Below are 15,717 nucleotides of genomic sequence, written 5' to 3'. Positions count from 1 at the left end.
GTCAGCACATCTGCACAGGTGCAGGCGATTGTCTGTGCATGGGTAGACGGAGAGGTTTGGGACTTCCCTGAAAGTCGTCTTTGCACATGCGCGAGAAAACCCATGTGTGTGCAGATGGTCAGGAGAACCAGTGCATGCTCAGATTTGTCACAGGGCTCTCCTAGGAACCAAAGCCCTTACGGCACATCTACATGCGCTTAGGGTATGGGGAGTAAAGGACATATTCTCACTTGGGCAAAAAAAAATAATTCAGTTAAAATAAATAATGTCCATTTGTAAAAGAGGGAGTTGGGAGGAGGAAGGGAAGCGTAATATGACCTTTAGGGTAAAGGTCCATTTGAAAACACTCTTCTGAATGCAGCCTTGGTTCACCCAAGCATATCTTAGTTTTCGTAACCATTGGTCTTTTATCCTCCTTTATCCATAAAGGAGATCTAGAACTCTGCTCTATCCATGCAACTATTACAATCCCAATGGGTGTGCATTTTACTTGTTATGCTGTTGGATATTTATTTTAGCAATGAGACTGTCTTATAAAGCAAAGCTAATAAGCTCAACTACAAGTATTTCACAGCTAGAATACTGAATATTAGTAATAAGCTTATGAGTGACTTTTCTCACAGATATCCTCCAAAAAAAAAAAAAAAAAATGTGATTATTGTATAGACTTAACCTCTAATACACTATTCACACGTTACACCACTTGTATAAAAAATATAATTTTCTAAACTGATTGAACTGAGCACACCTCAATGTCTTCTCGATGTCTTTTCCTTTGCCTTGGGGAGGGCTGACCTTTGTTTTGGGTGGAGTAAGAAGTCATGGCGCACCAAACAGATAACCTGGAAGAAAGTCCATATATTATGTAGTACTCATGGCCATCATCCGTATTGTATACATCGGAAAAACGAAAAACAGCATGGAACCTGTGAATTAAAATGTCAATTATGTTTGCTAAAAGTATACTCACTTAGCCAAAGCCCGGCCTGGCGGATCCATTAACGTGTGCCATTTGGCAGAGTCAGTGAGAAGGGAGGGCAGCACATGTCCTAAGAGGGTGAGCGTTAGCTGATGCATGTCCAGAGAGAAGATAGCATAGAGTAGTTCTACAGCTCGAAGCACAAATTCAAGGCGGGTTTCTTTCAGAAGTTCCTAGGCAGAAGAATATCAATAGAACAACCCATTATAGTTTAGATTTTTATATTACAAATAAAGCCACAGAAGATTTACAATGTCAAAGCATTATAGTCAAAGCAACTAAAGATTTACCACTTTTTTTCTTTTGTCAGGTAAAATTGAATGTTTTGGATTTAATATGCTGCCAGCCGGTAAAGCTCAAGGCTCCTTTTTGTGTTTTCTCATCTCTCTTTATCTGCTGTAAAAAGCTTGGTTACGCAGCCAATAGCACAAAATCAAAGTTGCAGACACAAGTGAATGAATCAGAGCAATGACTCACCCACCTTGCTCTCCCAGTATCTGTTCTACATTCACCCGCCACTTTATTAGGTACATCTGTTCGATTGCTCGGTAACACACATTGCTAATCAACCAATCACATGTCAGCAACTCAATTTAGATACCTAAACGTGGTAAAGATTTACAAAAGCCAGAAGGTCTGTTGAAGGGAGACGAGGAGACGCCTGGTAGATTCCACATAGAATTTCACAGCTCAATTGAAAACAAATGCCCCCCTGCCCAATTCTAGCAAGTGGGGGTGGACGAAAATGCAGAGTAAGGTATGTCCGAAAATTTGGCACACTTTGAAGTCCATATCTCGCAGGCTGATTGGGAGCCAAGCTTGGGGAGTGTCGACATGGCAGAAAGGGAAACGAAAGGGACATTTCCTAACATATGAAAAAGAGAAGAAAATGTTGTTTTCAGGCTTCTTCCACTAGAAAGTTGAGTGCTCTTGCCTCCAGTAGTGTCCTTCAGAATGGTATCAAGGGCAGATCCAAAGAGATTTCCCACGCAGATCAATACATCTTAGACATGAATACCACAGTTAAGCATGCACGAGATAATCCAGGAAGCCCACAGCAAACCATGGCAACTGAAGTTTAAAGCTACGGCCATTTGCTCCATGTATCCTATAAGCAAGGGTTCAACCACAGCAGTGGTAGGATCTCATTTAAAGAATTTTGCCTTTTCAACCATGGTTTAGCACTGCCAGGACAGGATGAAGAGCAGGGCCAGCAAGCAAGAACATAGCTCTAGTCAGTAAATAACTGGATTATTTGGACCATAAAGTTTTGCCTGACCGTAGTAAAAATCCAAACTGAAAAAGCAGAGGTAATAGCCACACCCGATGGAGGCAAAGAGGACTCTGATGTTATGAAGGAATTGCAATAACCCAAGCGCTAACTTAGTACTTGTTGCTGTGGCTCTGAGGTATTAGGCAACAGGTGAGAAAGAAAACATCAGCAGAAGATGTTGGAAAGAAGAGTGTAGTTGGTAGTCTTATGAGAACTACATCTCTGGTCAAAGAAGAACCTCCTGCATTGAGGTGGAAGAGGCTGCCAAATTTAAATAGGTAAAGGCTATAATAACATGACCTATAAGGCCGAATAAAGAGAGAGACAATAATGGCTAGGTAAAAAAACACTTAAAAGTGTAGATTACCCCCCATAAGTGTGCCTTCAAAATCGCTGCGGTGTATTATGTAGGATAAAACGATACAATGTAGTGTGTAATACAGATCCAAGTAGTGATCCAACAAGACATGTATAGCTAGAAGATGGTATGTAAAAGGTACAGGGAAACTGTTTTACCGTGTCCTTGTTGGTGGTCACATCGAGGATTCAGGCTTCACCCATCAGTGTGGGAATACCATACCTCCAAAAGGGGTCTTCAGGGTCTGGATACCATAGGAATCGACAACTGCCATGAATCTGTATCATTTGTTGCACCACATGCCAAGGTGAGTGCCGAACGCAGTATCCAGTGCCCGCAGCAAACATTACAATCTGGGTACAGTTCTCACAGTATACACCAAAGGTAATCAGTCTGGAAACTGCTAGTGAGCCATAAGGCAATAAGTAGTCCGATATTGGTAGAAGTCTCTCTTAGTTCATGGACACTTCCTACAGGTTTCAAACAGAAAGTCCATACAGAGGTACGGACAGAAAGCTGTAGCAAATGTCAGCATGACATTGCACTTATGATCTACTGATTGTGAGTTCAATGCTCTACAGCGTCCTGAGAAAAAATAAATAAATGCACATTTTCTTACCTGCGAAAATATGTGCATTTATTTAGTTATTTTTTTTGTAAAAGTTGAACTTAGCCTTTAAGGGCAATCTATACTTTTCCCATTAAAGGCAAAGGAAGAAGGTTAATTAATTGGAACTGTAAGAACTGATTTGATTAAAAAAAAAAACAAAAAAAACAGAAACTCACTAATTTTCTGGTCCTCCCCCTGTCGACTCCTTGTTCCCCACACACATTGTTACTCAAGCCGGTACATCATATGCTGATGCCCACTTCCTAGATCGGAGGCCTACCACTGCAATCATCGTGCTTGTGAAATAGCTTTCCACGGTGACATTTGTCACAGGATGTTCTGATGATGCCAGTAGACTGACTGCCTACATCACCATGGCATTAGAACTCCCCATTTTAGCATCATGCTGATGCCAAGAATGGAAATGTCAGGATGCATTTACAACACACTAGCTGCATTACAAAATACAAAAATAGGATTTTTTCGTCATACTTACCTGTAAAATCTTTTCTTTGAGTACATCATGGAACACAGAGTTAGGCTAATATTCATTATCTACTGGGTTATACTTCATCTCCAGGTGAGTGGACACTGGTAGACCAAAGGTCTTTAGATAGGAAGCGATCCCCTATATAACCCCTACCATACAGGACTTACTTCAGATTTGTAGCAAGCACTGAATCCTCAAAAAGAGGGGAGGGACCTCTGTGTCCCATGATGTAGTCAAAGAAAAGGATTTTACAGGTAAGTATGAAGAAAAAATCCTATTTACTTTTTCATACATCATGGGACACAGAGTTAGGCTAATATTCATTACCTACTGGGATGTCCCAGAGCAATAGCCTTGAGGGGAGGGAGACACCCTGCCAAACAATAGCCATCAGACCTTACACTGCGGCCAAAAGCCAAATCCTCGGCTGCTCGAACATCCACTTGAAAATTTTGTGAACGTATGTACTGAAGACCAGGTAACAGCCTTACAAATCTGAGCCACAGATACCTGATGGCGAAAAGCCCAGGAGGTTCCTACACCCCTGGTAGAATGAGCTCTCACCCTAAAGGGAGGAACTTTAAGTTTCAGACCATAGGCCTGAATGACCAATTTACAGACCCAATTGGCAATGGAAGCCTTGGAAGCTACCTGCTCCTTCTTGGGTCCTTTTGGTAAAATAAAAAAGGAGTTCGATCTTTGGATCTCCGCAGATCTAAACAAATAAACCTTGACTGCCCGGACAATGTCCAAGGAATGCACTGGTCTCTCTTCCGCCGAACGAGGCTGAGAAAAAAGGCGGCAAAATAATGTCCTGATTTAAATGAAAGGCTGACACCACCTTTGGCAAAAAGGATGGAACAGGTCATAACACAACCCTGTCATGATGAAGGATCAAGTATGACTCCCTGCACGAAAGGGCCACCAACTCCGACACCCTTCTAGCCGAGGGGATGGCCATCAGGAAGGCTAGCTTGCGTGACAGCAAGTCTAATTGAATTTCCTTGATAGGTTCAAATGGTTGTTTCTGTAACACAGACAGCACCAAGTTCAAGTCCCAAAGACACATAGGTGACCTAATGGGGGGAAGCAAACGAGTTGCCCCCTGCATAAAGGTTCAGACCAGCGAATGGGAGGCTAATGGAAAATACTGACAGGGCCGAAATCTGACCTCTGATTGTACTCAAAGCCAATCTGATTTCCACAGCTGACTGTAGAAAAGAGAGAATTCTCCCAATCAAGTATTTCCGAGGATGCCATTTTCTGGCTTCACACCAAGTGATACACGTCTTCCAGACCTTATGATAGATCTTCCTAGTGACAGCTTTTCTAGCATTCACGAGGGTAGACACCACTGGTCCCAAGATGCCACGGTCCTTTAACACACTGGCTTCAATAGCCATCCCGTCAAATTTAAAGAATGTAAATTGGGGTGGAATTTGGGACCTTGAGACATTAGATCGGGGCGATGTGGAAGAGGTCATGGCCTTTCTATTGTCAGCCTCACAATGTCCGGGAACCAGGGCCTTCTGGGCCAGGCTAGTGCCACCAGAATGACTGGAGCCCCCTCTCCCTGAATCCTGCGCAAAAATGTGGAAGTAGAGAGATTGGAGGGAAAGCATAAACCAGGGAGTACTGGTTGCATGGAACTACCAGAGCATCTGCTCCGATTGCCAGAGGATCTCTTGTTCAGGACACAAACTGCTGTAGCTTGTGGTTGAACCTGGATGCCAGTAGGTCGACCTCTGGCCATCCCCAATGCTGGCAAATTTCCTGGAACACCCCTGGGTGTAGGGACCATTCCCCCGGGGAGATTTGCTGGCGGCTGAGATAATCTGCTTTCCACGCTCTACTCCCAGGAAATGGATTGCCGATAGAATTGGCAGATGTCCCTCTGCCCAGGCTAGTATGTGGTTAACCTCCTTCAGAGCTGAACGACTCCTGGTAGCGCCTTGCAGTTGTATTGTCGGACTGAACCCTGATAGGACAGTCCTGAAGCTCCACCGTCCTGGACCGTAGGGCCAGACTTACTTCCTGTAATTCTAGGACATTGATGGGCAGGATCTGTTCTGTCCTTGACCATTTCCACTGAGCTGTCAGCCCCTCTAGGGTCGCTCACCAGCCTGAGAGACTGGCATCTGTAGTCAGTACTCTCCAAGTTACCGGGTTTGTCCTCTTCTGTTCCAAGCCAACAAGATGTCTTTTTGTAAAGGCCTGGAATGGAACTGGGCATAGGGCACTGCCTCGAAGGAGGACACCATCCTCCCTAGAAGACTTATACAGAGCCAAATGGAGGGCTGTCTGGTGCCTCTTATCTGACGAACCTGATCCTTCAGGACACAGATCCTTATGGGTGGCAAAAATATCCTTGCTTGGACCGTATCTAGGATCAGACATAAATACTTTAGACTTTGAGCTGGTCTCAAGGTTGACTTTTCGGTATTTATGATCCAGCCTAAGCTTTCCAAATACTGCACTGTGCATGTTCTGCTCTGTTCTAGAGCCTGTAGCGAGTGATCTTTGAGCAGGAGATCATCCAGATACCCTGAGCACCAGGATCCCTTGGGCCCTTAAAAGACCCAGTACTGGTGCTAGGACAATTGTAAACACCCGGGGAGCTGTAGCAAGCCCGAAGGGTAGAGCCACAAACTGAAAATGACGTTCCTCTACTGCAAATCGCAGGAACCTCTGATGAAGCTGAAAGATAGGTGCGTGTAAATATGTGTCTTTTATGTCGATGGAGGGGAGGGGCCAGGACGGAGCACGGAGCTTTCTCTCCTGGAGTGATGCGACGCACACTTCACCGCGCTTGACACTCGATAATTGGAGGCTGTTGTGAGGCTGGTGCACTGACGTACCCTGAATTTGTGAGTACCCCATTGTGGGGAATGTTTTTATTTCAATAAACCTTTTAAAACGGTATTACACCATCCAGTCTTTTCTTCTCATTTTCCTTTACTGTGGAACTACTGCCTGAGCTGTGCACCTGGATACCCATACTGAGCCGTGGAAGGGCACCAAAGAGTGTTTTGACTTAGTGTCACAGCTGAGTCGCACGCTCTGAGGTAAGCGGCTTTCCCTGGGGGGGTCACTGGAAGCACACTGGAGCATGGTTTTTGAAGTACACATTACTTGGAGCATGTTGGATTTTATGGACAATTTCAATACCTTTATTACTGAACACGGATCACTTGGCATATAATTTTTGGAAATTGTTATATTTCACTTAAGTGTGGCACTTGGCACTTTTATTGAATATTGCACTTATTATATTTACTGTTGTAGATCCACTTCACATGGCACTTAATGTTTATAATCATATATGCATATTCAATGATTCATACATTTTGCATAGATGTACAGTGGTATTTTGTTCGCATATTTGCATTGATTTAACAACACTACCTCACTACGCTACTAATGAGTAGCGTGAATACTACATAATAATATATTTTTTTGTTTATTTTTTTTTTTCAAATATAAATTTTATTGTTTTCAAAGAACAAAAAATACAAAGAATAAGAGTCAAGAGAACAAAGCAAAACAAAAATAAATAAAAGGGTAGAAACGGCAGATAGTACAGTACAGTGCCAGCCTTAACAACTGGTGTTCACAGGTAGTGACATGTGATAATGATAACCATCATATCGGTACCAGCCATAATCGCAATGGTACAATCATCTTCTATATTTTCCATCTATAAAATAAAACGGCGTACTGGACAGTAAGTCTCACCATGTCTTTGTAGTTGTGAATCCGATTCTACTGCCCATTCCCTGAGTAAAAAATACCTAAAACCGTAGAGGAGAGATATGTTGAGGGAGAGGCAAGGCGAGCTGAAGCATGGTGATAAAAAAAAAAAAAAAAAAAAAAAAAAAGGGGGGGGGGGGGGGGGGGGGGGAGAAAGTCAGAGAAAAGATGGGGGAAGGAATAGGGAGAGGGGGGGGGGGAATTTTGGGGCCCGGGCGACAGGGCACGTCATCTTCAGATCTGTGGAGTTTTATTATTCATGTGGCAAGCAGCGCCGTCCCTTCATCAGAGAATATAAACATCATCCAGAGCCTCCATGCCTTGGAATGTTGTTCTTGTTTGTTATGTGCCGTCAGGACTAAGTCCTCCAACTTCCTGATCTCCTCCACTCTGCGTAGCCATAACCCAACAGTCGGTGGTGAGCATTTCTTCCACATAAGTGGGATGCAATATTTAGCTGCATTCAGTAAGTGTCTTATTATGGATTTTTTGTAGCTCCGTGCGGGTATTGTGGTGGCGTGGAGCAGGATGAAAGCTGGGTCATCGCTTATCATGTGATCTGTAAATTTTTGGGTGATCGTCCGGACTGTTGTCCAGAAATGCTGAAGCAGAGGGCAAGACCAGAAAATGTGGAGGAGTGTCCCAATGTCTGTCTGACATCTCCAACATTTATCTGTAGTGTTAGGGAAGTACGTATGTAGCCTTTGAGGCGTGTAGTACCATCTGGTCAGGATCTTATAATTGAGTTCTTGTATCTTTGTACAGATAGATGTTTTTAGGGAGAATCTGATAATCGTTTGAATTTGTGTGTTAGTAAACTTGCATTGTAAATCTGTTTCCCATTGCTGTATAAATGTCAGGTCAGGTTGTTCAATAGGGGAATTGAGTAATTCATATGTTTTAGACAGTACCCGTGGCAATGTTCCCTCGTCTGCACAGTTTTTTTTGTTTATTTTTTCTTTTTTATTTTGTTTGGATATATATTTTTTGCACACTATTGGTATCACATTTTTTTTACACTTTTAGCGCAGCGTATTTATATGTCTTCCTTAAAAGACCCAGTACTGGTGCTAGGACAATTGTGAACACCCAGGGAGCTGTAGCAAGCCCGAAGGGTAGAGCCACAAACTGAAAATGACGTTCCTCTACTGCAAATCGCAGTAAATAAAGTAAATAAAGACGTAAATATGCGTCTTTTATATAGATGGAGGCTAGAAAGTATCCCATCTGGAGTGAGGCTACTACTGAGCGGACAGACTCCATCTGACTGGATCAGTAGATACTGGTTCAGGGATCTTAGGTCCAAAATGGGCCTTGTTTCCCTTTTTGGTTTTTGAACCGTAAATAAGTTTGAGTAAAACCCCGCGCCCCTTTCGGGTACAGGAACCTCTACATTCGCACCTTGATGCACTAAATGATGTAGTGCCTGAAGCAATAAGTCTCTTTTTGGAGGATCCGAGAAAAAGCTGGATTTTAAAAACCTCTGAGGGGGAACCCCCCGCAACTCCAGCTTGTAACCGCGGGATATAGTTGAGATGACCCATTCGTCCTGAACTATTGTTCTCCAAATGTCCGTAAAGTCCAGCAGCCTTCCTCCCACCCAATAGAGTGGGGGCGTCCCCTCAAAAGGAGGGCTTGGTGTTGGGTTTGGAAGAGTTTTGGACCCAGGGCTTTTTCTGGCCCTGGCCTTGTGGCTTGCCCCTGGCTCTAGCACCCTGGTGGTGGCTGAACTGCCTTGGCGCTGAGACACTTGAGGAAGCAGTCCCTGAGGTTTTAACTGAGGGACGCCTGGTGCTTTTCTTCACAGGAAGTAGAGAACTCTTCCCTCCGGAAATCCTTTGGATATATTTGTCCAAATGTTCACCAAATAAACGTTCCCCATGAAAGGGGAAACCTGCCAATAACTTTTTACAAGGAAGCCCGGCTGACCAGTTCTTAAGCCACAAAAGTCTGCGCATATGTACAGACAAGAGGGCCAAATGAGAAACCTGCTGTATTGAATCCTTTAGGGCGTCAACAGCAAAATACAGCGCTAGAGGAATATCTGTCCTATTTTCAGCCAGATCATCCTCCCGGTTAGGCCTGTCAGGCTGTCTGACCTGATCCTTTATGGACTAGCAGATATCAATTGCTGCAACAGCTAGCTGAACTGGCCAAAGAAAAGGAAGCTTTTAATAATGATTCCAATTTCTTGTCAACAGGGTCTTTCAAGCCTTGTGCTTTATCTACCGGACAAGTTAAGTTCTTGTTTAAAGAAGAGACTGCTGCATCTACGGCTGGCATGCTCCACTTCTTAACAAACTTTTCATCCATGGGATATAAAAGGGAAAACCTCTTAGGAGGAACAAAAATCCTGTCAGGATTTTCCCAATCAGCATACACTGCCTGTTCCAACAGAGGGTGTAAGGGAAAGCCTGTGCTGCCTGAAGAGGCCTCAGGGACCTCGCCTGCATGTGTGTGAACACTGTATAACTGACTGGTATTCTTTGATCCTATGATGTGGGAACTGCAGCAAGCATACCAGTCAGTTATATAGACTCCACACACAAGCAGGCTATTTGTATATATGGTGTGCATATCAAGGCACTGTCTATGTAAACAGTGAGCAGGTCTAAACTGTATCTCTATGTACACTGTGTATGTGAGGAGGAAGACCCTGAGTGCCCTTTGTGTATGTGAAGTGACAGGATAAGAGGAGCAGAGCAACAAGTGTCCACAGAAGGAAGGAGGGGGAAGGAGGGAGCCCTCCAACACCCTCAAGATCCTGACAAGCCCCTCAAACTTTTATCTCATATTCACAGCAGTAGATTAGAGGCGCATTGTTTACCATCTGGCCAATCAGTCAGCTTCTGTTTCCTGTATGAGGTCCTATTACTATGGAAATAGAACCATGTGACCAACATGCTTGTTAACCTCTCAGGGGAGGGGGGACAGAGGCAGGGGGTGTGTTGGTGAAGTTGTATACACCCCCCTGAGAACTTTTCAAACAGCAAATGGACCGTTGGACATACTGTAAAAACTAAAAGAGGTAGGAAAAAAAAAGATTACCTGATATGTGATTAATGTTATATGTACTAGTTATTTAACCCATCTCATACTTCTTTAATGTACTTTATTAAGCCTATATGTACTATGTGCTGTTACCATAAATATTGATCTTTTATTTTTGTAGATGCTCTCGTGAAGTCCCTGAGGAAGCAGTTTTTCACTGCAAAACATGTTGGACTACATCTATGGGAGTACACAAGCATCAAGTGTTACACTTCTGCATAATCCTTTATGTTTTTATAGAGTGTGTTTGCACTTTGTTGATGGTTATGGTCACGTAGACCAATTTCCCTTTATCCATTATTATAATAAAAATATAGATTTTACGAATATAGATTGTGTGTCTGCATTTAGTACAAAGCCTTTTAAGTAAGGATGCACAAATATCGATATCAAACATGCGGTTTGCATCAATACAAAATGAATGGGCGCAAATCACACTGCAAAGAATCGCATATGATTTGAACAGGAATGCGGCGATTCCTGACTGAATCACATGTGATTTCCCCCACCATGTGTGTGTGCACCAAGGGATGCTCCATCTAGTGGACAGTTTAAAAAATGTTAGAACTCACAGTACATATCTAACCACATGCAAAATAATCTACATAGATGTCCCGGTCTGCCGATGATCGCAAATCAGGGCTGCTGAAGGTACTCACAGGGCTGGAGGATATGTAGAGGCGGTCCGCCATCCAGCTGACATCTCTTCTGCCCTATACCCTTAGGGTCCCAGGTCTTTTCTAGCCCTTTGAGCACCTTCAGTGGCCCTGATTTGCTGTCATCAGTGGACCGGGATGCCTATGTAGATTATTTTGCATGTGGCCAGTTATGTACTGAGTTCTAACTTTTTTTTTAAAACTGTCCACTAGATAGTGCTTTTCCATTTCTACACACACACAGGAGCAGTGGGGGAAATTGCATGAGATTTAGACAGAAATCACACCGCATTCCTGTTCAAATCGCATGCAATACTTTGCAGTGCGATTTGCGCCAATTGTTTTTGTATTGACGCAAATTGCACTGCAAAGTATCCGTACTTGGTATGGGCAAGTACTTAACTGATAGGATCGGTACTCGTACTCCCCGATAAAAAAAAAAAAAAGATGCAACCCTACTTTAAAATCCCAATATATATATACATTGGATATTTCATTCCAATTTAGTTTTGGTTGCATTATAGATGCATTTTTTTTATTTTGCCCATGCTTCCACTTTAGGAATTAAAACTCATCACTTTCTAAAACCAACAGTTACTCACACTCAAAGAGTAAAGCTAAATTAGGTGGCACATTTACATTTTTAAAGTAAGCCCAGATGGTTAAATGTATTGTAGAATATTGAGATTCTTGCATATGCACTATGTTTTGCATTCATACAGACACCAACATATGATACAAAATGAGTGCCTGTCAACCAACAAACTCTCCATACCTTAACTAAGTTGTTGCAGAACCAGTAGACACCTCCCATCTGAAGCAGTGTGTCAAAGATGTGCAAAGATCGGATGTCCACCCAGCCCTTTTCTAAAGTGTTGTTGAAGGCTCCATGTAATACTTCTTTAATTGGCTTCTTTGGAGGCAGCCGGTGAACATATGGCACAGGCTCACTACCTGTTACTGCAAATTTGATCTGTGTGGCTGTCTGCTGTAGGACTTCGGAGCACATGTTCTCCAAGATGGAACTCATTATGATCACTCTAAGCAACAGAGAAGATGATCAGTACATTGCAAACATGCTGAAAAGAATAAAGCAAACTATATAATAAAATAACCTACCTCTCGTTGTAAAACTGTAAAATGTTGTCTCCATACATGGGTGTTCCCAGCTGCCGGATCATTTGCAGAGATTTGTCTCGCTCATCTAGGCCCAACATCCGGACATGAGCCACCAGCCAGGCTACAGCACACACTGCCAGGCTGCATACCTTCCCTTTAATATTATCTGTGATTTTCTGCCATGAACATACACAAACCGAGAAGAAATATTAGGAAGAGGATAAAGTTATGTGTCCCAATCTCTGCCTACTAGGAGGAGGTAAGAAGTATGTAGCTTTGCATTGAGTTTTTCAACTTCTTTCAACTTTTTTGCAATAGCGGTTTTTAGCGCTTATTATCGTTTTTCCGCGTTAGCGTTTTTTTTTGAAGAAATTATTTTCCCAATGGATCAAAAACGTTAAAAAACGCTGGTGAGTGATGTGTTTGAGCGTTTATCGATGTTTATCAGTGTTAGAGCATTTTTACAGCTGAAAAACGTCTCTCAGAACCCACTAGTTCTGGGTTTTGTTTACTGCTCAAAAACGCCACTGCCCAAAACTGCTGATAACAGCCTATGTGTGCATGGACACAAAGGATAACATGATGGAGAGTTTAATGACTGTAGAAAAAAATGTCTACAGCCAAAAACAGCTGCTGTAAAAACGTCAAACGTCCAGTGTACATGAGGCCTTAGGAGGAGGGGACAGGTAATCAGATCTTTGTATTATCAGGAGGGGGCAGGTACATGTCCAGAGATCTTTGAAATCAGAAGAGGAGAGCAATACATGTTCAGAGATCTTTGAAGTCACAGGAGGGGACAGATGTATGTCCATGGACCTTTGTATTGGCAAGAGGGGAGAGCTACATGTCCATGGTTCTATGTATTGACCAGGGAGGGGTAAAGGTCCAGAGATCTTTGTTTTAGTGGGGGAAGAGGTTCAAGCCCAGAGATCTGTATTAACAGGAGGGAAAGGTACATGTCCTATTAGGAAGAGAGTGGTGCAAGTCTTGTGGTCAGGGCATTTTGAAAGGTACTTTAACCACTTCAGCCCCGGAAGGATTTACCCCCTTCCTGACCAGAGCACTTTTTACAATTTGGCACTGCGTCGCTTTAACTGCTAATTGCGCAGTCATGCAATGCTGTACCCAAACGAAATTTGCGTCCTTTTCTTCCCACAAATGGAGCTTTCTTTTGATGGTATTTGATCACCTCTGCCGTTTTTATTTTTTGCGTTATACACGGAAAAAGACCGAAAATTTTGAAAAAAATTGATATTTTCTACTTTTTGTTCTAAAAAAAATCCAATAAACTCAATTTTAGTCATACATTTAGGCCAAAATGTATTCGGCCTTTGGTAAAAAAAATGTCAATAAGTGTATATTTATTGGTTTGCGCAAAAGTTATAGCGCCTACAAACTAGGGTACATTTTCTGGAATTTACACAGCCTTTAATTTATGACTGCCTATGTCGTTTCTTGAGGTGCTAAAATGGCAGGGCAGTACAAACCCCCACAAATGACCCCATTTTGGAAAGTAGACACCCCAAGGAAATTGCTGAGAGGCATGTTGAGCCCATTGAATATTAATTTTTTTTTGTCCCAAGTGATTGAATAATGACAAAAAAAAAAAAAAAAAAAATTACAAAAAGTTGTCACTAAATGATATATTGCTCACACAGGCCATGGGCATATATGGAATTGCACCCCAAAATACATTCAGCTGCTTCTCCTGAGTATGGGGATACCACGTGTGGGACTTTTTAGGAGCTTAGCCGCGTACGGGCCCCGAAAACCAATCACCGCCTTCAGGATTTCTAAGGGCGTGAATTTTTGATTTCACTCTTCACTGCCTATCACCGTTTCGGAGGCCATGGAATGCCCAGGTGGCTCAAACCCCCCCCAAATGACCCCATTTTGTAAAGTAGACACCCCAAGCTATTTGCTGAGAGGCATGGTGAGTATTTTGCAGCTCTCATTTGTTTTTGAAAATAAAGAAAGACAAGAAAAAAAAATTATTTTTTTCTTTTTTCAATTTTCAAAACTTTGTGACAAAAAGTGAGGTCTGCAAAATACTCACTATACCTCTCAGCAAATAGCTTGGGATGTCTACTTTCCAAAATGGGGTCATTTGGGGGGGGTTTGTGCCACCTGGGCATTCCATGGCCTCCGAAACTGTGATAGGCAGTGAAGAGTGAAATCAAAAATTTACGCCCTTAGAAAGCCTGAAGGCGGCGCTTGGTCTTCGGGGTCCCGTGCGCGGCTAGGCTCCCAAAAAGTCTCACACATGTGGTATCCCCGTACTCAGGAGAAGCAGCAGAATGTATTTTGGGGTGTAATTTCACATATTCCCATGGCATATTTGAGCAATATATCATTTAGTGACAACTTTGTGCAAAAAAAAAAAAAAAAAAAAAAAAATTGTCTCTTTCCCGCAACTTGTGTCACAATATAAAATATTCCAAGGACTCGACATGCCTCTCAGCAAATAGCTTGGGGTGTCTACTTTCCAAAATGGGGTCATTTGGGGGGGTTTTGAACTGTCCTGGCATTTTATGCACAACATTTAGAAGCTTATGTCACACATCACCCACTCTTCTAACCACTTGAAGACAAAGCCCTTTCTGACACTTTTTGATTACATGAAAAAATTATTTTTTTTTGCAAGAAAATTACTTTGAACCCCCACACATTATATATTTTTTTAAAGCAAATGCCCTACAGATTAAAATGGTGGGCGTTTCATTTTTTTTTTTCACACAGTATTTGCGCAGCGATTTTTCAAACGCATTTTTTGGGGAAAAAACACACTTTTTAAAATTTTAATGCACTAAAACACACTATATTGCCCAAATGTTTGATGAAATAAAAAAGATGATCTTAGGCCGAGTACATGGATACCAAACATGACATGCTTTAAAATTGCGCACAAACGTGCAGTGGCGACAAACTAAATACATTTTTAAAAGCCTTTACAGGTTACCACTTTAGATTTACAGAGGAGGTCTACTGCTAAAATTACTGCCCTCGATCTGACCTTTGCGGTGATACCTCACATGCATGGTGCAATTGCTGTTTACATTTGACGCCAGACCGACGCTTGCGTTCGCCTTAGCGCGAGAGCAGGGGGGACAGGGGTGCTTTTTTTTTTTTTCTTTATTATTTTTTTGCTTTTTTATCTTATTTTTAAACTGTTCCTTTCATATTTTTTTTTTTTAAATCATTTTTATTGTTATCTCAGGGAATGTAAATATCCCCTATCATAGCAATAGGTGGTGACAGGTACTCTTTTTTGAAAAAATTGGGGTCTATTAGACCCTAGATTTCTCCTCTGCCCTCAAAGCATCTGACCACACCAAGATCGGTGTGATAAAATGCTTTCCCAATTTCCCAATGGCGCTGTTTACATCCGGCAAAATCTAAGTCATAAAATGCTCGTAGCTTCCGGTTTCTTA

At 42.4% G+C, this 15,717-nt stretch overlaps 1 protein-coding gene across 1 annotated transcript in view; it reads right to left on the bottom strand.

Moving 5' to 3' along the window:
* MED24 (mediator complex subunit 24) overlaps positions 1 to 15,717 on the bottom strand; it is a 129,483-nt gene that overhangs the window by 34,767 nt on the left and 78,999 nt on the right. Inside the window, exons 18-21 of the mRNA XM_073608012.1 lie at positions 12,287 to 12,462; positions 11,943 to 12,207; positions 971 to 1,152; positions 749 to 842 (exon numbers count right to left, since the gene is read on the bottom strand). Of these exons, the coding sequence (XP_073464113.1) occupies positions 749 to 842; positions 971 to 1,152; positions 11,943 to 12,207; positions 12,287 to 12,462 (717 nt within the window). The remainder of the gene's footprint in view (positions 1 to 748; positions 843 to 970; positions 1,153 to 11,942; positions 12,208 to 12,286; positions 12,463 to 15,717) is intronic.

This window comes from Aquarana catesbeiana, linkage group LG12 (genome assembly GCF_042186555.1).
Source record: "Aquarana catesbeiana isolate 2022-GZ linkage group LG12, ASM4218655v1, whole genome shotgun sequence".
NCBI classification, from domain to species: Eukaryota; Metazoa; Chordata; class Amphibia; order Anura; family Ranidae; genus Aquarana; species Aquarana catesbeiana.
This window is presented reverse-complemented; position numbering and strand designations above follow the sequence as displayed.